The 23122-nt window shown below is 41.2% G+C and overlaps 1 protein-coding gene across 5 annotated transcripts in view; it reads right to left on the reverse strand.

Annotated features, from left to right (window-relative positions):
- The window catches only part of haspin (histone H3 associated protein kinase), a 55146-nt gene that overhangs the window by 31560 nt on the left and 464 nt on the right, over positions 1-23122 (reverse strand). For 3 of the 5 annotated variants that reach the window (XM_080198628.1, XM_080198620.1, XM_080198648.1), the window contains exons 2-4: positions 17047-17253; positions 10813-10939; positions 6625-7971 (exon numbers count right to left, since the gene is read on the reverse strand). In XM_080198628.1, coding sequence (XP_080054754.1) covers positions 6625-7971; positions 10813-10939; positions 17047-17253 — 1681 coding nt within the window. Of the gene's footprint in view, positions 1-6624; positions 7972-10812; positions 10940-17046; positions 17254-21928; positions 21999-23122 lie in introns of those variants that run through there. The other 2 variants (XM_080198657.1, XM_080198637.1) reach the window with 2 other exon arrangements.

Below are 23122 nucleotides of genomic sequence, written 5' to 3' on the forward strand. Positions count from 1 at the left end.
TCACATGTATTAGTATACAGTGAAAAGTTGTGATCTGATTTATTATTGTCACACGTATTAACCAACAGTGAAAAGTATTGTTTCTTGTGTGCTATACAGACAAAACATACCATCCTTAGAGAAGGAAACGAGAGAATGTAGAATGTAGTGTTGCAGTCATAGGTAGGGTGTAGAGAAAGATCAACTTAGTGCAAGATAAGTCCATTCAAAAGTCTAACAACAGCAGGGAAGAAGTTGTTCGAGTCTGTTAGGATGTGACCTCAAACTTTTGTATCTTTTTCCCAACGGAAGGTGAAGGAATACAGAAAGTCCGGAATGCCTGGGGTTCTTAATTATGCTGGCTGCTTTGCCGAGGCAGTGGGAGGGGTAGACAGAGTCAATGGAAAGGAGGCTGGTTTGCATGATGACCTTTTGTAGTTTCTTGCGGCCTTGGGCAGAGCAGGAACCATACCAAGCTGTGATACAACCAGAAAGAATGCTTTCAATGGTGCATCTGTAAATGTTGGAGAGAGTCATAGCTAACATGCCAAATTTCTTTTGTCTTCTGAGAAAGTGGAGGTGTTGGTGGGCTTTTTTAACTATAGTCTCAGCATGGGGGGGCCAAGACAGGTTGGCGATCTGGACACCTAAAAACCTGAAGCACTTGACCCTTTCTAATTCATTCCCATTGATGTAAACAAAAGCATGTTCACCTCTACATTTCCTGAAGTCGATGACAATCTCCTTCATTTAGTTGACGTTGAGGGACATTGTCACCACACTACTTCACCAAATTCCCTATCTCATTCTTGTACTCTGTCTCATCGTTTGAAATCTGACCTACTGCAGTGATGTTGTCAGCAAACTTGAAAATCGAGTTGGAGGGGAATAGGTGTATAACGAGTATAGTAGGGGGTGGAGAACACAGCCTTGTGAGGCACTAGTATTGATCGTGGAGGTGTTGTTGTTGCCTATCCTTACTCTGATTGAAGTCTGCGGGTGAGGAAGGTCACAATCCAGTCGCAAATGGAGAAGCCGAGGCCCGGGCCATAAAGGTTTGGAGATGAGTTTCATAGGAATAATGGTGTTGAAAGCCAAGCTGTCGTCAATAAAAAGGAGTCTGACATAGATGTCTTTGTTATCTAGGTGTTCCAGGGAGATGGCATCTGCTATGGACCTGTTGCAGTGGTAGGCAAACTCTATTGGATCCAGGCAGTCCAGTAGGCTGGAATTGATTTGTGTCAATGACTAGCCTTTCGAAGCACTTCAATGATTGAAGTCAGAGCCACCGGATAATAGTCATTAAGGCACGCTGCTTGATTTTTCTTTGGTATTGGGACGTCTTCTTGAAGCAGGTAGGGACCTCAGATTATTGTAATGAGGTTGAAGATGTTCGCAAATACCCCTGCCACTGATCCGCACAGGATCTAAGTTCTCGTCTGGGTATCCCATCCGGGCCAGTCGCTTTCCATGGGTTGACCTTCAAGAAAGCTGGTCTGACATCTGCAACAGTAACCTCAGATACAGATTCATCTAAGGCTTCCAGGGTGGAGGGAATGCTCTTGCTGACCTCTTGCTCAAAACATGCATCAAATGCATTGACCTCACCAGGGAGGGGTGCATTGGAGCTGGCGGTTTTACATATCTTCATCTTGTAGCCTGTTATGTCTTGCAGACCTCACCATAGCTGGCAGGGGTCGGTGTGGCTAGCCTGGGACTCTAGCTTGGTCTGGGGTATTGTCTTTTGGCATCTTTGATAGATTTCCTTAGATTGTATCTGGCTTTCTTGTGTAGATTAGGGTCACCTGACTCAAACGTTTCAGACCTAGACTTCAGTAAGTAGTGGATATTTCTATTAATCCATGGTTTCCAGTTGGGAAATACGTGGATTTGCTTCTTCAGCACAGTCTTCTACACACTTACTAATGAAGTCAATTACTGCAGTGGCATACTCGTTCAGGCCGGTCGCAGAGTTTTTAAATACTGACCCGTCCACTGACTCCAAGCAGTCCCGTAGGAGGTCATCCCAATTCCTCAGACTAACATTGCATGACTTTTTGATGGATTCTCCCGCTTCAGTTTTTGCTTGTAAGCCAGGAGCAGGAGCATAGCCTTGTGATCTGATTTGCCAAAGTGTGGGAGGGCAATAGAGCAGTAGGCATGTTTGATATTTGCTTAGCAACTGTCTAGGATGTTTGGGCCTCTGATGGAACAGGAGACATGTTGATGGTAACTTGGTAGTACGCTCTTGAGCTTTGCCTGATTGAAGTCCCCGGCCACGAGGAACATAAGAACATTAGAAATAGGAGCAGGAGTAGGCCAACTAGCCCTTCGAGCCTGCCCCGCCATTCAATAAGATCATGGCTGATCTGACGTGGCTCAGTTCCACATTCCCGCCCTCTCCCCATAACCCTTAATCCCCTCTCTCATCAAAGACCCATCAACCTGCGTCTTAAAAATATTTAGCGAGGCACATGGTCTCGCAACGTTTATTCTCAAGGCTGTTTGTAGTGGTATATATTTCATCCACTGCAATCTTCACATCCACATGTGGTGGGATGTAAACCATCATCAGAATAACGGATTGATTGACCTCCAACCCATGGAAAGTTTTCACTCTGATTCCCATTGACTCCAATTTTGCTAGGGCTCCTTGAGGCCACACTTGGTCAACTATTCCTTAATGCCAAGACAAACCATTCTCACCTCACCTCTTTAGTTCAGCACTTTTGTCTATGTTTAAACCAAAGCTGTAATGAGATTAGGAGCTGAGTGGCCTAGCTTGAACTGACAACTGGCAAGTAACAATTGCAACAAAAGTGACAGGCAATAAACAACTCCAAAAAGAGAGAGAATATAACCATCTGCCCTTGACATTTAATGGCATTACCATTACTGAATCCCCCACAAGCAAGTTACCATCGACAAGAAACTGAACTGGACTAGCCAGTTAAGTACTGTATCTAGAAAAGCAGGTCAGAGGTTGGGAATTCGGTGGTGAGTAACACATCACTTGACCCCAAAGGCCTATACACTATCTACAGGACACAAGTCAGGAACGTGATGGAACACTCTCCACTTGACTGGGACCCCATCCACAACATTCAACATCCATGCCCTTCAGGTGGCAGCAGTATGTAACATCTACAGGATTTATCATAGGAACTCACCAACGTTCGTTGACAGAACCTTCCAAATGACCTCTACCACCTAGAAGGTTAAAATGCACTAGATGCATGAGAACACCACCACCTACAAGTTCCCCTCTAAGCCACACATCACCATGACTTGGAACAATATTGCTGTTCCTTCACTGGCTGGGTCAAGAAAGAATCATAGAATAATAGAATTCTAAAGTGCAGAAGGAGGCCATTTGGCCATTGGGTCTGCACTGTCTCTCTGATAGGGCTTGATTAAGATGATCTATCCCCATAACCCCACATATTTACCCATTAATCCTCCAAACTCCAACCTACATCCCCCAACCCAAAATTCTGGAACCCACTTCCCAACAGCTCTGTGGGTATTCCTAAAACACATGGACTGCAGTGGTTCAATGCAGTAGCACACCACCATCTTCTCAAGAGCAATTGGAGATGGGCAATAGAAATGTTGGCCTAGCCAGCAACATGCACATACCCTAGAACAAGAAAGTCTCTTGGCAAGAGGATTATGGAAGAAGCTATTTCCATCAGCACGCACTCATCGCTATGCAAATGACATCTACATTGGCTCAGCTGCACATCCAAAGATTATGAACACTGGGTGACAGTCTAGTGGACATCCATATCTCTGCTACAAGAACACCTGCAAACCAGATAAAATTATGGATACTGGCACAGATGCTGGGACACTGTCGCTGATAGCCATGGCCTCTCGAGACTAAACTGTATAGAAGGGCAATGGAACAGACAAGGAGAAATGAAAAAGTTAGCTGGCCAAGAAGCGCATCCAGAGAAAGCAGAGGCCAGTGAATTCTGCACCAACTACCAGAGTTGGGCTCCTGAACAACACAGAGTTGACTACCAAGGCACAAAACATAACCTCAGAAGATGGAAGGCTGCCAAAGGAGATTGATCTCATTAGCATGTTGCAAAACAGGACACAGTCATGACTTCTGAAGTACAGTGATTGTTGCATAGGGAAATTCAGCATTCAATTGCCAGCTTGCATAAAGCAATATCCACAACTTTGCTTTGAATAGTACCAAGAGGATTTTTCCCCTCCAGCCACATGCAGGTGCCTTGATTTAACATTACAACACTTCAGAAGTACCTCATTGATTGCAAAACACTCAGATGTCCAGTGATGAAATGCAAATCCCTTCTCTTAAGAGCTCATGTGGATACAGAAAAAGCAGCACTTTCTTAGTACTGTACTAAATATTTTCTATTGAAGGCATTTTCTTTAGGATATCCCTTATTTTCTCTTACTCAAACTTCAACAGATTATAATCTCATTTTGTATTAAATCTGGAAGTATTTTAATCCCATTCAATTACACCTCCCCATCAGAAAAACAAGGTTTGATTCTTAGTCTGTGCCAAATTAGCTAACCTTAAACAGGTGAGTGTCTCCAACTGTCCCAGTTTAAATGGTTATTCACAATTGGTCACTGTTGGCCCATAAACTTTACGGTTTTAATGTCAATGACACGCAATGAAATTAACACTGTACAAGTTCATATTGTCTATTACATAGCAGCTTTCATGATCTGAGCACATTCCAGATTAAGAAACTATTTGAAGATGTGTGTTATAGCATCATGGTTTTACTATTGCAAAAGGTATCTTGACCTTTATTGCAAGGGGAAGCTGTAGTACCATACCTGGGGAACTGTGTATAGTTTTGGGTTCCTTACCCAAGACATACTGGTCTTTTAAAGGGTGCAAAAAAAAACTCAGATTGATTTATTGAATGAAAGAATTGTCTCACGAGGACAGGATAGTCCTATATTCCCAAAAATTTAGGAGATTAGGAGGTTCTCTCATTGAAGATTCTACAATTCTTACAAGCTACTCTATCAAGCCCTATAGAGACTGTTTCCCCTAATTGAAGAGTTGAACAAGGTTCATGGTTTCAGGATAAGGAATTGGCCATTTAGAATTAAGATGAGACAGTTCTTCACTTAGCAAGTTATGAATCTTTGGAATTCTACTCCAGACAATTGTAGATCCTAAGACTGAGGTCAACAGATCTAAATCACCAGGGGAATCAAATAACATGGGGACAAAACAGGAAATTGGAGTTTACATACATCAGCCACAATTCCATTGAATTGTGAAGGAGGGTCAAAGGGCTCTGGGGTTAACGCTCCCACTTCTGGTATTATTCAGGCAAGCAGACCCATTGTAATATTTTAAAGACAACCTGACTCCACAGCGGGGCAAACAGATTCCCTTCAATCTGCTTCCGTGTGGGAGTAAGTGGAAGCAATGCAGCAGCGAGATTACGTTTTCCACTTTCCTTTTTGATTTCAACTCTACAACCCAATCCTGTCAATTAAAACTTACATCCCCAGCTATCCACAATCTAAATCAATGATTTAATTGTGGGAATTAAATGCAAAGTCCCAATTTTGCTGATGATACAAAATTAGGTGGAAGTAAGGGCTGCGAGAGGATGCAAAAATGCTTCAAGGGAACTTGGACAGGCAAACCGAGTCAGCAGGAATTTAGGAGATGGATTACAATCCATCTCCCAGATGCAGTCCAAAGATGTGCAGGTTAGATGGATTGGCCATGCCAGGGGGACTAGCTAGGGTAAATGCATGGGGTTATGGGGATAAGGCCTGGGTGGGATTGTGGTCGGTGCAGATTTGATGGGCCGAATAGCCTCTTTCTGCACTGTAGGATTCTATGACTCTAAAATCTAGAGAAATGCCAGGTTATCCACTTGTGGCAAGAGAAACAGAAATAAGAGTATTTCTTAAATGGTGAGAGAATGGGAAGTGTTGAACTTCAAATGGATTTGGCTGTCCTTGTTAATGAGTTAATGAAAGTCAACATGCAGGTACAGCAAGCAATTAAGGCAGCAAATAGAATATTGGTCTTTATTACCAGAGGATTTGAATACAGGAGTAAAGATGTCTTACTGCAATTATAAAGAGCCTAGGTGAGGCCACACTTGGAGCTTTGGTCACCTAAATAAAGGGAAATGCAACAAGGGTTAATAAATTAATTTCTTGGACAGAGGGATTGTCCTATTTGGAAACATTAAATAGATTGGGCCTTTATTCTCTGGAGTTCAGCAAAATGAGAGGTGATCTCATTGATACATGCAAAATTCTAACAGGACTTGACAGGGTAATGTAGAGAGGAAGTTTCCCTTGGTTGGGACCTTTAGAAATAGGGGACAGTCTCAGAATAAGGGAAAGACCATTTAGAACTGAGATGAGGAGAAATTTCTTCATTCAGAGTGGTGAATCTTTGGAATTCTCTTCCCCAAAGGACTGTGGAGAATCAGTTGTTAAGCATGTACAAGTCTGAGATCAAAGGAGTTCTTCTGATTAAAAACATGGGGGTAGTGCAGGAAAATTGTTAAAATAGAAGATCAGCCATGATTGCATGAAATACAGACTTAATCTGAATGTTCTTAATTTTTATATTCCTAAATAATTCATATGAATAAACGTGCAATCCCTTACCTCAGGTCTTTGCAATTCTGGATGCTCACATGAATGCATTGTGGACTTTCCTGTACTTTCCACAGCAATTGAAACAGGATCCACGTTTTGCTGAAATGCTAACGCAGAAGAATTGCCATTTTTCACCAAGATGGTTTCTCTGTTTTGTTGGTTTATCTTTGATTTGAAGAAGTTGAATTCAGCAGTAGACCCTTTCCCAGAGTTTCCACCTTGGGAACTAAAGTACATTGTGGAACGAGGCGATTGCAAATTCAGGGTATGTATGTGTCTGCACTCTTTTTCTGGCAGATGAAAATTGCATTTTTGTTCACTGAAGGCACCATCAGCCTCACTCCTGTTTACTCGATTTCTTATCGAATCTTTCTTCATTGGTAAATACCACTGTAGTTCAAGAGAATTGAGAATCACATCAGACTGAAGAGCTACACAATTAAAAGATTCTCTCATAGTTTTCTGAGGAGTTAATTTTTCAAGTAAGAGATTAACAAATTGCTGCTTCTTTCCAGCAGCACTTGAAGAATTCACTTTGGAAGAGTCATCTTCAGCAGATGACAATCTCATTTTGAGGAAATACCTAGGTACTGAAAAGTAATCTAAATGTACTACAGGTTTCAAGTCCAATTTGGAAACTCTGTTTCTACTTTCACAGTTTTCTTGCTTAGTTACTAAGTCAAGACTTGCTGCACTGTTAAGCAATCCAGACTTTGCTAAAGAATTTCTGCCATTTGCTTTAGTATCATCTACTTCATTAATTAAACCAGCCTCAGGAGATTCAGCAGATACAATGACATCAGAAAACAACTCTTTGCTATTATTAAAGGTACTGTCTAAGGTATGGCATAAATCATCCTTCTGAGTTTGAAATAAATGAGAAGCTACTGCATTGACATGTTCGAGATTTTCTGCCAAAGACACAGGTTCACAGTCAGCTTCAAAACTGCAAATTCTATCCAACTTTTTTGGAGGCAATCTAACAAACTCTGAATGATTTGAAAGTTCTATAGAGGCAAGTGGTTTGCATGAAGTGCTACTACTCTGGAAGCAGCAAATTCCTCCTGCACTGGAGTAGTCAATACTTTCCTCAATATAAGACGCAACATTGTTCTTACATACATAATCCTCCTCATTTTCGCTGTTGAATGAAATCATACATCTTGATGGTTCCTTGATTCTTAACTTCCTAGTACAGGAAGGCGTGCTAGTCTGCAGTGGAGATCTATTCAGTTTCTTTACAAAACTGAAATTACGGTTAGAGTTTTCAGCCTTGCAAACAGTTCTGTACGTTTTCTTTGGTTTAGCAAAAGAAATAGATGATCCTGATGATTCTAAAAGTGACCCAAGTAATTCCTGAGGGAAAAGGAAAAGGACATTTATAAAATTACTAATTTGCATACATGTACATAACATTCAACTGTCTACAAATTTAACAGAAGCTCAAACTATATTCATTGTCCAATTAAAGCTGTTGTATACATTACTACACTAGAAAATATCCTTATTCAAATTACATGTATGAATGGTTTCTCTCTAGATATTAAAGCATCAAACTTCACTGATCTCAAACCGTGATTAGTTTAACTACAGGTTTAAAATGTAAAAATGCAGATCAAAAGACAAGTTGAACTATGTTTAAATTTCATGAATCAAAAAGATACTTCACACAATAATTTGTATTGATTCAATATTGATCTAAATGGATTTCCTCTTGCACAAAAAGTATGGATTCTACATTTGAAAGTCAGTGACGATTTATATTGCAACAAATAATTATAAAGAATTGTTTTGTGTAGAGTAACAGCCACCAAATTTATTACCATATCAAATTTGAATATTAAACCATAAGGAAGAGAGTTGTGCTCAATAAACAATTTCTCCACATCGTATAACGCCTTCAAAAGCTACACTTCCTTCTTTTTCTGGCAGTTTTGGAATAGCTTTACTCTACAATCACACCAAAAATTAAATGTACACAAAATACAGCAAGTAGTGCAGATGGGAGCTATATGTTGCAAAGGAACACTGGCAGATTACTTAAGTGAGCGGAACCCTGATTTGATTCCGGCCTTGGGTGATTGTGTAGAGTTTACACATTCTTTGTGTCTGCATGGGTTTCTTTTGGATGCACCAGTTTCCTCCCAGTCCAAATACATACAGGCTGGGTAGGTTGGCGTTGGTAAATGTGCAATGTTATGGGGATAGGGTGGAGGGGAGGATCTGGATGGGGTGTGCTTTTGGAGGGTTGGTGCAGACTAAATAGACTGAATTGCCTCTTTCTGCATGGAGGGATTCTATTGTTCTAAGTGTGAGTTATCCTTTCAGACAGCAAGAGAGGAGCTGAATATTTTCTAAAAATTGAGAAGCTAAAAACTTTAAAGGCTTAGATACCCATATACATAAATCATTTAAAACCATAAACTGATACAAAACAAAAATCAAAAAAGACCAATGCAATGTTAGCATTTATCTTCAAAGAGCTGGCTTAGAAAGAGAAAGTGATGCTTCAGATGCATACATCCTCAGTCAGATTCCACATCGGATCTACATTCCATCTTCAGGACCATACCTTCTATGGATATATAACCCTTAGAGTTCCCTCAATTTCCAAGTATAGATCTAAATGAAAAAAAAAACAAACCCACTCACCACCTAGTTTCAGTCCAAGAAACTTGTTTACTCCTATGCTTTTGCACTGCGCTCTTCAACTATCTCCATCCCCACATGGATACCTTATCTTTATGGGCTGCAAACTTTAGTCCCTACGCTCTGAACTTCAGCTTGGTTGATTTTTGGACATTTTACAGAGTCAAAAGATAGTGACATGAAAAGTACAAGTGAATTTTAACCTTGAAATAGACCTGGTGTAAATAACTCACTGCTTCTACAATATCTTTGAGATCTTAAGTGTAAAATAAAGATGTCACACAAACTTAAAAGTAGGGCAGGTGAGGAGAGAAAAAAATTTCTCTTGCTTATAATAGCCACAATTCTGTACAGATGCGTAACAAGTTCCTCCCAGCTCACGTGGACATGATATCCAAACAATCCCCAAAGCCATTTTGTTTACATTAATACACAACATTCATAATTAACAATAACATTGCAAACTGGGAATGAGTTAAACCCAAAGTTAATCAGAAACATGTAAAAATAACTTAATAGCATCACTTCAAACTTTAATTCCTCCTCCACCCCAATAAAGATAAATCAACAAAGTAGTTCCTTGCTGTCCTCAGGTAGGCCAGATTAGTGAGAATGGAAGTTACTTTTAATGTTTCAGGTCTGTGGTCCTTTGACAGCTACAAATATGTTCTCAAAAAGTACAATTGCAGACATCTTACGGGTTGTAGTCATTTATGTGCATTATACTTTTTGTTAATTTTATTCTGCTGCTACAATATATATAAATCAATAGAAGAACAACAGGCTGCCATCAACTGAATAAGGTGTAACGTATGGAGCTCAGAGTTAACAGACCAAGAATGCATCAGGTTCCAGCCTTGTACCATGCTGAATTGGTTGATTTTAGTATCCATTTCACCAGAACGTTAAGAAAATTTCTTCCAATTTTCTCTCCCCTCTGAAGGGCCTGCCTCTTACTAAAGAATTGTTTCACAAGCAAAGTTCTCCAATGACACATTTAATGGACATTCATGTGTGAATCAAGACAGGGGGTGTCATTCAGTAATTAACATGTTTGGTCATCATATACAAAAAGAATGTGTTTTCAGCTGACATCCTTGTATTATCACATTTGAGCAGGAGTTACTGGATAGAAATTAGGTGCAGGATTTTCTTCATCTTGTCCAGGACCATTCAAGCCAAATAAAGCACATTATCTGACCATGTTGGTCATTAGTTACCTCAACAGAAACCAAGAATCAAAATTTCTCTGCTATATATGCAATTAAACCAATTGGTGCTTTAACTACAATGCAATACAAGGTGAAGAGCAAGGAATATAGAGACAAATTTTGGAATTATTTTCATGCCAAATTGTGCGCTACAGATAATCACAGCTCTGTACATTACTGACAGTAAAATAGCTGATTAGTTGGCAAACTAAAAGAGAAAATGCTTATGTTCCATTATTAAATAAACTTTTCTGCTGCAACTCAAGTGCAGTCTTCCTCAATAAAAGGAGTCAGATTCATATTTGTTAACAAATTTAGTTCAAGTAAAAAACCTTACCTTTCTTCTCATTTGAAACTGGGTACTTAAAACTTGATTTGAAACAACTTTACAATTCCTCAGTTTCCGTCGATAAGTGACATAATTAAATTGTGGAGATCCTTTTGGCATTTGTTCTGCTCTATTCCTGGTTTATTTACATTTGTGTTTATTCGCACAGCACCAAAAATGTTGGGGAAGGAAACAAAGAAAGAAACACCAGGTTTAAACAATGCAGTTATTAAAATATTAATAATGAACCAAAAATGCACCAGAGGCTCACTTGATCTCCAAAAAGCAAAATAATAGTTAAAATCTAATTTGCTAAAATATCCATTCTGAAGTCCTAGCAACCTACGTGAAAGCATGTATTAGAATCACAGGATAGTATAACATAGGAGGTCAGCAGTGAATGCAATTCCTCTTCAAGGAGGGAGACAGAAAGCAGGAAACTATAGGCTAATTTAGCCTAACATCTACCCCAAGGATAAAGCTAGAATGCATGAAGAAAGTTGTAGCAGGGTGCTTAGAAAATCATAACACAATCGGACAAAGTCAATGTGGTTTTGTGAAAAGAAAATAACATTTAACTAATTTATTAGAATTGTTTAAGGTTGTTAACAAGTAACATCGATAAAGGGGAACCTGTAAACATGATATACTTGGATTTCCAAAAAGCATTTGATGAAGTATCACATCAAAGGCCACAAGACATAGCAGCAGAAGTAGGCCATTCGGCCCATCAGATCTGCTCCACCATTCAATGCGATCATGATTGATCTGATCATCCCCAACTCCACTCTTCCCCCCCTTATCTCCATAACACTTGATTCCCTCACTGATTAAAAATCTGTGTCTCAGCCTTGAACATACTTAACAACACAGCATCTATTAGTCCTCTGTGGTAAAGAATTCCACAAATTCACTATCCTCAGAGAGAAAATCCCTGTCTTAAATCGTTAAAAAGTTTCATCACAGAAAATGGTTCATCTTCAAGGATGAAGATCATTTTAGAAGAACGTGTGTTTTTGAAAACCTTTGACTAAGAGTTAATTCAGGACTCCTGTGGCTAATCCTAGAAAACACAGCATTTTACAAGAAAAGTAATTAAAGTTTTTTTAAAAAGCTGGAAGACCTTTGACCTTGGGTGCGCTTTTTACAAATGGTCACATCTTTGATTTATGGCTTAGAAAAAAAACATGCATCGAAACCAGGCTTTAAGAAGCTATTTTGGCTTAAAGGAAGAGATTGAAACTGCTTGGGTAAAGAAGACAAAAGCTCCTCCGGAGGAAACAGTCTAAAGCAAAAGTGAGCGGAAGGAAGCTGCTCCAAAATCTTAAGCTTTTAAAATTCTGAAATTGATAATCTGCAAGGTCACTTCAACGTTAGTCTGAAATGCAGTGCATGTCACCCACTGTTCGCCGGGCCAGTGCTGAGAAGCCAACCATGTAACCTGGAACCATTTCAAGGACTCCACCATTTATCCTTTTCCCTTACAGACATTAACATTTTTATAGTATTTCTCTTTTCTTTTGATGCATTAGTGTGTTTAGAACATGTCACGTTTCATACTGTATACAATAAGCTTTGCCTTTCTACTTGTTTAGTCTTGTTGTATAATAAATTAATAATTGTGTTCATTGAAAAAACAAACATTCTGAAATTAATAAAGTACGTGTAATTGGTCATTTAGCTAGCTGAACAATCGCATCAATGTATGCTGTGACCTTTGGAGTAGTGAAGCTAGGGAACATAAGAACATAAGAACTAGGAGCAGGAGTAGGCAATCTAGCCCCTCGAGCCTGCCCCGCCATTCAATAAGATCATGGCTGATCTGTCATGTCTCAGTTCCACATTCCCACCCTCTCCCCATAACCCTTAATCCCCTTGCCTATCAAAAACCTATCAACCTGCATCTTAATATATTTAGCGAGGCAGCCTCCACCACTTCAAAGGGCAGAGAATTCCAGAGATTCACCACCCTTTGAGTGAAGAAGTTCCTCCTCAGCTCCGTTCTAAACCGCCCCCCCTTTATCTTGAGGCTGTGCCCTCTAGTCCGACTGTCCTGAGCAGGAAGAGCCTCTCCACCTCTATCCTATCCATCCCATTCATCATCTTATACATCTCAATGAGATCTCCCCTCATTCTTCTAAACTCTAATGAGTACAAGCCTAGTTTATTCAGCCTCTCCTCATAGCTCAACCCCCTCAACTCCGGTATCAGCCTAGTAAACCTCCTCTGCACTCCCTCCAAGGCCAAAATATCCTTGCACAAGTGCAGCGACCAAAACTGCACACAGTACTCCAGCTGCAGCCTCACCAGTGCCCTGTACAGTTGCAGCAAGACCTCCCTACTTTTATATTCAATCCCCCTTGCTATGAAGGCCAGCATCCCATTCGCCTTCCTGACCACCTGCTGCACCTGCAGGCTGGGTTTTTGCGACTCATGCACAAGGACCCCGAGGTCCCTCTGCACCGTCGCATGCTGCAGGTTTTCGCCATGTAAGTAATAGTCCTTCCTACCATTATTCCTACCAAAGTGGACAACCTCACACTTGCCAACATTAAATTCCATTTGCCAGTTCCTGGCCCATTCGCCCAGCCTATCTAGAGCCTTCTGCAGACTTTCCACACCCTCCACACAATTTGCTGTTCCAACAATCTTGGTGTCGTCAGCAAATTTCGACACCATACACTCGGTTCCCTCCTCCAGATCATCTATATAAATAGTAAATAGCTGAGGCCCCAGCACCGACCCCTGGGGCACTCCACTAGTCACCAACCGCCAATCCAAATAGCACCCATTGACCCCCACTCTCTGCCTCCTATTTGACAGCCAATCCCCTATCCACGCTAACACCCTACCCCCAACTCCATGCCCCCTGACCTTCTGTAATAACCTCTTGTGCGGCACCTTATCAAACGCCTTCTGAAAAAATCAAGAAACACCACATCCACCGGCTCTCCTCTATCCACCACCCTAGACACATCCTCATAGAACTCCAATAAATTTGTCAGACACGACTTCCCCTTAACGAAACCGTGCTGCGTCTGCTCTATCAAACAATTCTCCTCAAGATGCCTCGCTATTTTCTCCTTGATCACGGATTCTAACATTTTACCTACAACAGACGTTAAACTTACCGGCCTATAATTCCCTGCCTTTTGCCTGCCACCCTTCTTAAACAACGGCGTAACATTAGCCGTTTTCCAATCTTCTGGCACTTCCCCGGAATCCAGCGACGTTTGGAAAATAATCACCAAGGCATCCACTATCACCTCCGCCATTTCTTTCAGAACCCTTGGATGCATTCCATCCGATCCTGGGGACTTGTCCACAATCAGTCCCTCCAGTCTTTCAAGCACTGCCTCTCTAGTAACAATAATGTCATTCAGGCCCTCCACTCCTACCATCTTTCCATCGCTAACACCCGGCAAATTATTCACGTCTTCCTCCGTGAAGACCGGAACAAAAAAGTTATTCAAGGCCTCAGCCATTTCCCCATCCCCTACCACTAAGTCCCCCCTCTCATCCTCTAAGGGTCCAACGTTCACCCTAGTCAGCCTCTTCCTCTTTATATATTTATAAAAACTCTATCCTTTTTTATATTAAGCGCTAGCCCAGCTTCATAGTTTATCCTACCCTTCTTTATCAACTTCTTTGTCATTCTTTGTTGATATTTAAACCTCTCCCAATCCTCTTCTCGCCCACTACTCTAAACATATTCGCTTTTAATTTAACACTTTCCTTTACCTCCTTCGTTATGCACAGCTGATTACCTCTCCTCCTACGATCCTTTTTAACCATCGGAATAAATTTCTGCTGAGCACCAAGAAAGATCTCCTTAAAGATCCTCCACTGTTCCTCAGCAGACCTACTTTCCAATGCGCTCCCCCAATCAACATTCGCCAATTCCTCTCTCATCCTACCGTACTCCCCTCTGTTTGGACAAAGGACACATATCCGGGAACCCACTTTCTCCTCCTCCATCTACATCAGAAACTCCACCATACAATGATCACTCTTCCCAAGAGGATCCTTCACCACAAGGTCCCTAATTCCACCTGCCTCATTACATAACACCAGATCCAAGATAGCTCGCTCCCTTGTTGACTCCAACACACAGAGACAGTGAACTCCTCTCCTCTCATAATCATAAAATAAGAACTCATGGTATTAGGACGGTTAGAGGATTGGGCAGCTAAATGATGACAAAATTATAGTGGCGAGTAAGGACGAAGAGGACATTAGGAATCTCCAAAGGGAAATGGGTAGTTTGAGTGAACAGACAAAAATCTGACGGATGGGGCATAATATGGAAAATGTGAGCTTGTCCATTTTAGCAGCAAGAATAGAAAAGCAGTATGTTATTTAAATGGAGAATGATGCATAAGTCTATAGTATAGAGGGATCTGGATAACCTGGTACATGAATCACAAAGTTAGTGCACAGGTACTGCAAATACTTAGGAAGACAAATGGAATGTTGACATTTACTGCATGAAGAACACAATATAAAAGTAAGGCAGTTTTGCTACACTTGTACAGGACTTCAATGAGACCACATTGTGAATACTGTGTATTGTTTTGGTCTTCTAAAGCTAGCAGTCAAGTTTAAAAATAAGGGGTCTTTAAATTCAGAAATTAGGAAAATTTTATCCCTCAGCAGGTTGTTCATCTGTGGAATTCTCTTCCCCAAAGAGCAACGGAAGCAGGATCACTGGATATTTTTAAGGCCGAGTTAGATAGATTCTTGATTGAACAGAGGATCGAAGGGCATGGGGTAAACAGGGAAGGACAGATGAGGTCATCATTAGATCAGCCACAATCTTATCAACTAGTGGAGCATGTTCAAGGGATCAAATGGCCTACACCTAATTTGAATGTTCATCTGGTTTATGTGCTGGTTCTTTTGAAGAGTAATTAGTAAGTCACTGTTCTCCACGCTTTCCCCCACATCCTGCAATTTTTCACCTTGTACTTATTTCATTGAGTGCTATTTAATCAACATCCATCACCTGAAAAGGGAGTGAACTACAAATCCAAACCACGAGTTGCAAAAACAAGCTTTCCCCTGTGGTGCATTGATTCTTTTGCCAATCTCATTAAATATTTAAACCCACAACATCCATCTTCCTTCCATTCTAACTCAAGTACTTAAAAAACACAAAGCCATGATGTTTAACAATTTTTGTCTGAACTCAAACAGTGTGCAATAGATGTCCAAGGTTTCGGAAACAACAATGCTCCCATTAATCCCTTAAAATAAAGCATCAAAGATTAAGTTAAGAAGTTATATTAAAATCAGAAGCAAAAAAAATTTAATTATTTCAGTTCCCTGTTCTTTTTTCCATCATTTTAGAAAGCTTCCACCCCGCTCACCTCCAACTCAGAGTTATGCACATTAGGCCCTGCTCACTTATACCAAAATGGAGAAAACACTGGAAAATTGTGTGTAATTTATTAAATTTTCAGGTTTATGCCCACTAAGTCTGTCAAAAACACCCACCCAAAAAAGCCCATCTATATTTAGCTTTGTCTACCAATACTGAGCTGTATAACATTATTCTGTAACTGATCTGACTTTTGTAGAAGTTACCTGAAAGGCTGAATTAACATTCACATATTAATATGCATTCATGTGATAAGATTTTAAATATTCTGCATTAATTTCAATCTGTTAAATATGCCTGGGGGCAGAACTCATGTGGGATTGAAAAATGTATTTGCAGCTTAGTATTGAAGGTTTCACTTTCAACTCACTTCCCAAATAGCTCATATTCTAATACTCTGCCTTAGTTTTAATGCCACCTCGGCAATAATAACCACAGGTTAGAGATTTTCCCCTTTTAACAATGCAGAAATGTAATCATGCCCCCCAGTGATTAGGAAGCTGAATCACAAATTGCTAACTTTTATCCATTAGTTTAAATATATGGAAAATGTTCAATTTCCCCAAAACATGTTATTAGGCACAATAAAGCACATGATACACCCCAACTGGATATCTCCCCTCACAGTTACTTGCTCATCAACTCTTTTTATAATCCAGCAGTAATTAGTTTTCTTACATGACAATAGTCAATAATTGCAGAAATAAAATCCACAGATCTTACAATGTGGAATGTGCTAAACAGATCATTATTCAGAAATTGTTCAACATAATCTGCTTTGTGGTCATCCATATGCCCACCTGAACCCTACCAAATATCCCAAAAGAACATGGTCACCTTTGCCTCAAAAAAAGAATATGTACCTTGTAACAGGAGCAAAATAATTTTCTTTGTCTTCCACAAGAACACAGTCTTCTTGGCTTTCATCATCTGTGGAAATGGTGCTAAGGGTTCGATTTCTGAGTGGATAAGTTTTCTTTCTCATGTAATTTTTGCTAATTGTTTGTTTTTTAGCCTTTTTCTTTGTTGTTGCCTTAGCATTTGAAACATCCAGCAATATTTTCCGTTGCCTGAAAAAAAGTTCAGAATTATGTAAATTTTCACAAGGTCCATCATAAAAAAGAAATTAACGTTTCCACAGAGCTTTAGATAACACGCAGGTGAAAAAACATCAATGGTAACATAAAATGTGAATATTTACTTAGCCTAAGTCTGAAATATTCTTTGCTCCAGATTTTTAAGCTACAAATTCTCGAGTTCTGCATCACTGACCAGTCTTAAAAGCATGCTCATGCTCCTTGTAACTTACAACGACAGGGATTGATCAGAGATCCTTTACCAGGCAATGTTTTACTGAATGTATCACATTTTCCTAGCATTCAACAAGACCTGAATAACCCCTCTCCTCGGGTCTGGTGCCCCACAGCATGAGCCGTCTCGCGGAAATGTCCTCCGTGCCCCTTTTCCACCATGCAGAGGCGTTTCCTGTATGGGCTGCTGCTGTACACCTTCCACTACTGTGTCCCCGCCTGTCGCCCGGATACACCTTGGCAGGCCTTGTTGCTGCCAGGCGGCAGAGGTCCCCAGTGGCGGTCCCTTTACGGAGGGATCTCCCCTAATTACATCAGGGACCTGGGGTGGAGAGTGATGCACACAGCAGTTCCGCACAATCATAGGATTCACTGGTTCATGGGCTCCCAAGCTTGCCTCTTCTGTGGCCTTGTGGAGTCCATGGACCATGTCTATGTTTCGTGTCATAGGTTGCACTGCCTTTTTGTTTTTCTGAAGAACCTTTTATTGATGTTTTGTTTGCACTTCAGTCCCACGTTCCTGATCTACGGACACCTGGTGCGGAGAGGGGAGGGGAGGGATGCCGACCTCCTCGTGAACCTGCTCCTGAGCCTGGCGAAACGCACCATTTACAGGTCCAGGCAGCCCCTCTACCATGGCTACATTCGCAGCCAGGTGTCCTTGGAGAGGGAGTATGCTGTGTCCGCGGGCACAGTCAACGCCTTTTGCACCCGCTGGGCACCGCAGGGGCTGGGGTGCATTATAGACCCCGACAATCACATTTTGATGCATCTTAAGTTTCCTTTGTACTTTTGTTTTTGTTCGGGCTGTTCCTCTTCCTCTTGGGAAGCTGCCCCTTTTACTTTGTCCTAATTTAATTTGAGTTTGTCTATTTGGTTTGACCTTAAAAGAGGACAAGACCTGAATACCTATGTCTGTAACTGTATGAAGAACTGTTCTACTCCACTGGTTATTCAACATAGATAATGAAAATCAATGGGAAATGATTAAACCTTAAATCACAAACGCACATTCCACTTCAAATGGATAAAAGTTCCAAATTATAATAAAACTAAAATGAAAAGAACTTTTCCTATCATAATTCCTTGTATCCATTATGCACTGCAGTTCCTCCCTTTTCCACCAGTGATAAAAAGCCTCAAGTGTACTAGTCACCATGTGGTCCCTGTCCAAGAAAATTCAGGAGAAAACACAGCCATAAAAGGAGATGCAGTTACCTGGGGGCAAAAAAGCACTCCCATTACTTGTGTTCTATCTGCACCAATTAATGGACACACTGGCTAGGCCAATTAGAAGGTTGTCCAGCCTGGCTGCCCCGCTCTAATTTACAGGGAAAAAAGGCAAGATAATCTTACAGTAAAGGGAAGGCTGAAATCACAGACAGTATTTCTTTCTCTGCCAACATCAACTACTGAAGCTAACCTTGAGCATATCCGAAGCTTTGAAAGATTTCCTGAATAAGAGCAATCAAAATCTTGTGGCTGTCTTGTAACTTTCAAATGCAATTCACTAGATGGACAAACATCAAGAGCTTGGGACTGAAATGCAACCAGAAATAAAGCAGTTTCTATAAATAATGAAGGGGCAGGGGGGTGGGGGACTATAACCTCTCGAAATGTATGTAATCACGGAACACAATCATTCAAGCTGCTAAATCACAGGTAGCCTGGAGCTCCTAAATCAACTTAAAAATGGTAGACTACTGCACACAACACTCTCCACTCCAGATTCCCAATGGTTGCAGAATTTATGCAAATTGGTTTACCAACATAAATAATAACTGTATTTGAAATTCAAAGTACCTTGTGTCATCCTAAGAATACAAACAGCAGTAACTAGATAATAACTTTTTTCATAGGATGTGAGCATCACTGACAAGGTCAGAATTTTCTTCCCGTCTCTAACTGCCCTTCTTGGTGGCGAGCTGCCTTCTTGAACCACTGCAGTCGCTGTGGTGCGGGTACATCCAGTGTTAGGAGAGGGAATTCCTTTTTGATTTTACTGTAGTGGTATGGTACAACCGAATGGCTTCCTAGGCTATTTCAGAGGGCAGTGAAGGGAGCCGCCCACATTGCTGTGGGTCTGAAGTCATATATAGGCCAAGCTAGAGAGGGATAACAGTATGTTTCCAGTCCACTGCTGCAGGTCTGGAGTCACATTAGGCCAGACTAAGTAAAAATAACAGTTCCTGTCCAACGAGCAAAGGTTCCAACACCAGCTCTGAGAAAAATCCATTACAAACCTTCCTCTAATCTAAACATTAACCACTACTTCCTTGTTTCCTGTTACTCAGCCAACGTCATATTCATGTTGCTCCTGTCCCTTTTATTCCATGAGCAGTAAGTTTCCTCACCAGTCTGTTGCTGTGTGGTATCAAATATAGAACATATAACATTACAGCGCAGTACAGGCCCTCCAGCCTTCAATGTTGCACCAACCAATGGAACCAATCTAATGACCCTCTAACCTAAACTACTCCAATATTATCCATATACCTATCTGATGACCATTTGAATGCCCTTAAAGTTGGCGAGTCCACTACTGCTGCAGGCAGGGCATTCCACACCCTTACTACTCTCTGAGTAAAGAATCTACCTCTGACATCTGTCCTATATTTATCATCCCTCAATTTAAAGCTACGTCCCCTCGTGTTAGCCATCACCTTCTGAGGAAAAAGGCTCTCACTGTCCACCCTATCTAATCCTCTGATCATCTTGTGTGCCTCAATTAAATCACCTCTTAACCTTCTTCTCTCTAACGAAAACAACCTCAAGTCCCTCAGCCTTTCCTCATAAGACCTTCCCACCATACCAGGCAACATCCTGGTAAATCTCCTCTGCACCCTTTCCAATGCTTCCACATCTTTCCTATAATGTGGCAATCAGAACTGTATGGAATACTGCAAGTGCAGCTGCACCAGAGTTTTGTACAGCTGCAAAATGATCTCATGGCTTTGAAACTCAATCCCTCTACCAATAAAAGCTAACACACTGTACACCTTCTTAACAACCCTATCAACCTGGGTGCCAACTTTCAGGGACTTACGCACATGGACACCGAGACCTCTCTGCACATCCACAGTACCAACAGTCTTTCCATTAGCCCAATACTCTGTAATCCTATTACTCCTTCCAAAGTGAATCACCTTTTGGTGATTCACTTTGGAAGGAAGAATATCTTTTGGAAAAGGAATATCTTTTGGAAGTCCGTGTACACCACAACAGCATTATCCTCAAACTTCCAGTACCTCTTCAAAAAACTCCAACAAGTTAGTCTAATACGATTTGCCCTTAATAGATAAGAACATAAGAAATAGGAGCAGGAGTAGGCCATCTAGCCCTTTGAGCCTGCCCCGCCATTCAAAAGATCATGGCTGATCTGTCGTGGCTCAGTTCCACATTCCCGCCCTCTCCCCATAACCCTTAATCCCCTTGCCTATCAAAAACCTATCAACCCGCATCTTAAAAATATTGAGCGAGGCAGCCTCCACCACTTCAACAGGCAGAGAATTCCAGAGATTCACCACCCTTTGAGTGAAGAAGTTCCTCCTCAACTCTGTTCTAAACCACCCCCCCGGGGGGGATTAAGGGTTATGGGGAGAGGGCGGGAATGTGGAACTGAGCCACGACAGATCAGCCATGATCTTATTGAATGGCGGGGCAGGCTCGAAGGGCTAGATGGCCTACTCCTGCTCCTATTTCTTATGTTCCATTCTGGCTTTCCTTAATTAATCCAAGTGACTATTAATTTTGTTCCAAATTACTGTTTCTAGATTTTCCACACTACTAAAGTTAAACTGACTGGTTTGTAATATTTGTAATTCTCCAGTCCTTCGCACAACCCCACATCTAAGGAAGATTGGAAAATTATGACTAGTGCAATTTCTTTGGATGCATTTCATTCAGTTGTGGTGCCTGATCAACTTCGCGTATAGACAGTCTATACAATACCACCTCCGTATCAATTTTAAATGCTTGTGTACTAATTACTTCCTCTTACACCATGACCAAACTAGCAGCATCTTCTTTGGTAAAGACAGTTGCAGAATGTGAATTTAATACCCAGCTATACTCACTGCCTTCATGTGTAAATAAATATTCTTTTGGCCTTAATTGGCCCTCCTTCTTTTACCACTCTTTCACTAGTTACATGCCTACAGAAAACCTTGGAATTCCATTTTGGGTTAGCATCATACTCTCCTTTCGCTTCCCTTGTTTGTTTTCAATTCTCCTTTGAAACTTCTATATTCAGCCTGATTCTCCACTACATTATCCATCTGACATTTGTCATAAGCACGCATTTTTGTTTCATCATCCAGGGACCTCTGGAATTGTTTGCCCTAACTTTCCCCTTCTTGGTAATACACCTTGACTATGCCCTTAAGGGTATCCATCACTCAGATACCGCTTACCCTGACCTTTGATTCCAATTTACCTGGTCCAAATCCATGCTTTTCTCATTGATATTGGCTTTCCCTCAGTTGATTAACCATCCATGAAGAGAGGCTGGTTGGGTTTGGGTGTTTTCTTTTAAAGCAAAGAAGGCTGAGGTGAGGGACCTAATTGAAGTGAACAAAATCATGAGGGTGGATATGAAGAAACTTTTCCCCCGAGTAGAGAGATCAATAGCCAAACAGCATTGATTTAAGGAAAGGAGCAGGATTTTTTGAGGGGAAACCTTTTCACTCAGAGGGTGGGAGAAACTGGACCTCACTGTCTGAAAGGGTGATGGAGGCAGGAATCTTCAACATCTAAAAAGCATTCAAATGACCACCTGAAATGTTGTAAAATACAAGACTATAAACCAAGTGCTCAAAATTAGGATTAGAACAGACTGGCCTGTGTAGACACAATGGGCTGAAGGGCCTCTTTCTGTGCTATAAAACTTTACAACAATGACTCTGCTTTGGATTGTTCTTTATTATTTTCTGTGCCTCTTCTAAACTTTATGATACATAGACACAAATGGCATAGGTAGAAAGAGGCACGTGCCCCCACAATCAGACTAAGCATCATAAATAGAAACAGGAAATGTTGGCAGCATCTGTGGAAAGTTAAACATTTCAATTCCATATGACTCTCCTTTAATGCCCCAGAATTTAAAAAGCCCTCTCTCGTGCATGCACTTATCTGTTTTATCATGGTATTTCCCAACTCACCTGTGCATGGCACTAGGAGTAATACAGACATGACTCCTTCTGGGATCCTGCTTGCTTGTTCCCTGCCTAGCTCCCCAAATTCTGATTGTGGGGCAAAACACAGGTCTCTTTCTGCCTATGTCATTTGCATGTGTGTGCATCACCAGCACCTCTGGATGTTCACCCCCTCTCCCCTCCAACACTCTGCAGCCACTCAATGATCCCAACAATAGTGGAGCAAGACAGCTATCACTGAGTGATACAGTGGTTAGCACTGCTGCCCCACAGCGCCAGGGACCCAGGTTCAATTCCCGACTTGCATCACTGTGGAATCTGCACATTCTCCCCATGTCTGCTTGGGTTTCTTCCAGGTGCTCCGGTTTCCTTCCACAGTCCAAAAGATGTGCTGGTTAGGTGCATTGGTCACGCTAAATTCTCCCTCAGTGTACCCGAACAGGCGCCAGGGTGTGGCGTCCAGGGGGTTTTCACAG

Source organism: Carcharhinus amblyrhynchos, chromosome 1, assembly GCF_965287045.1.
Source record: "Carcharhinus amblyrhynchos chromosome 1, sCarAmb.v2.hapA, whole genome shotgun sequence".
In the NCBI taxonomy this organism is placed as follows: Eukaryota; Metazoa; Chordata; class Chondrichthyes; order Carcharhiniformes; family Carcharhinidae; genus Carcharhinus; species Carcharhinus amblyrhynchos.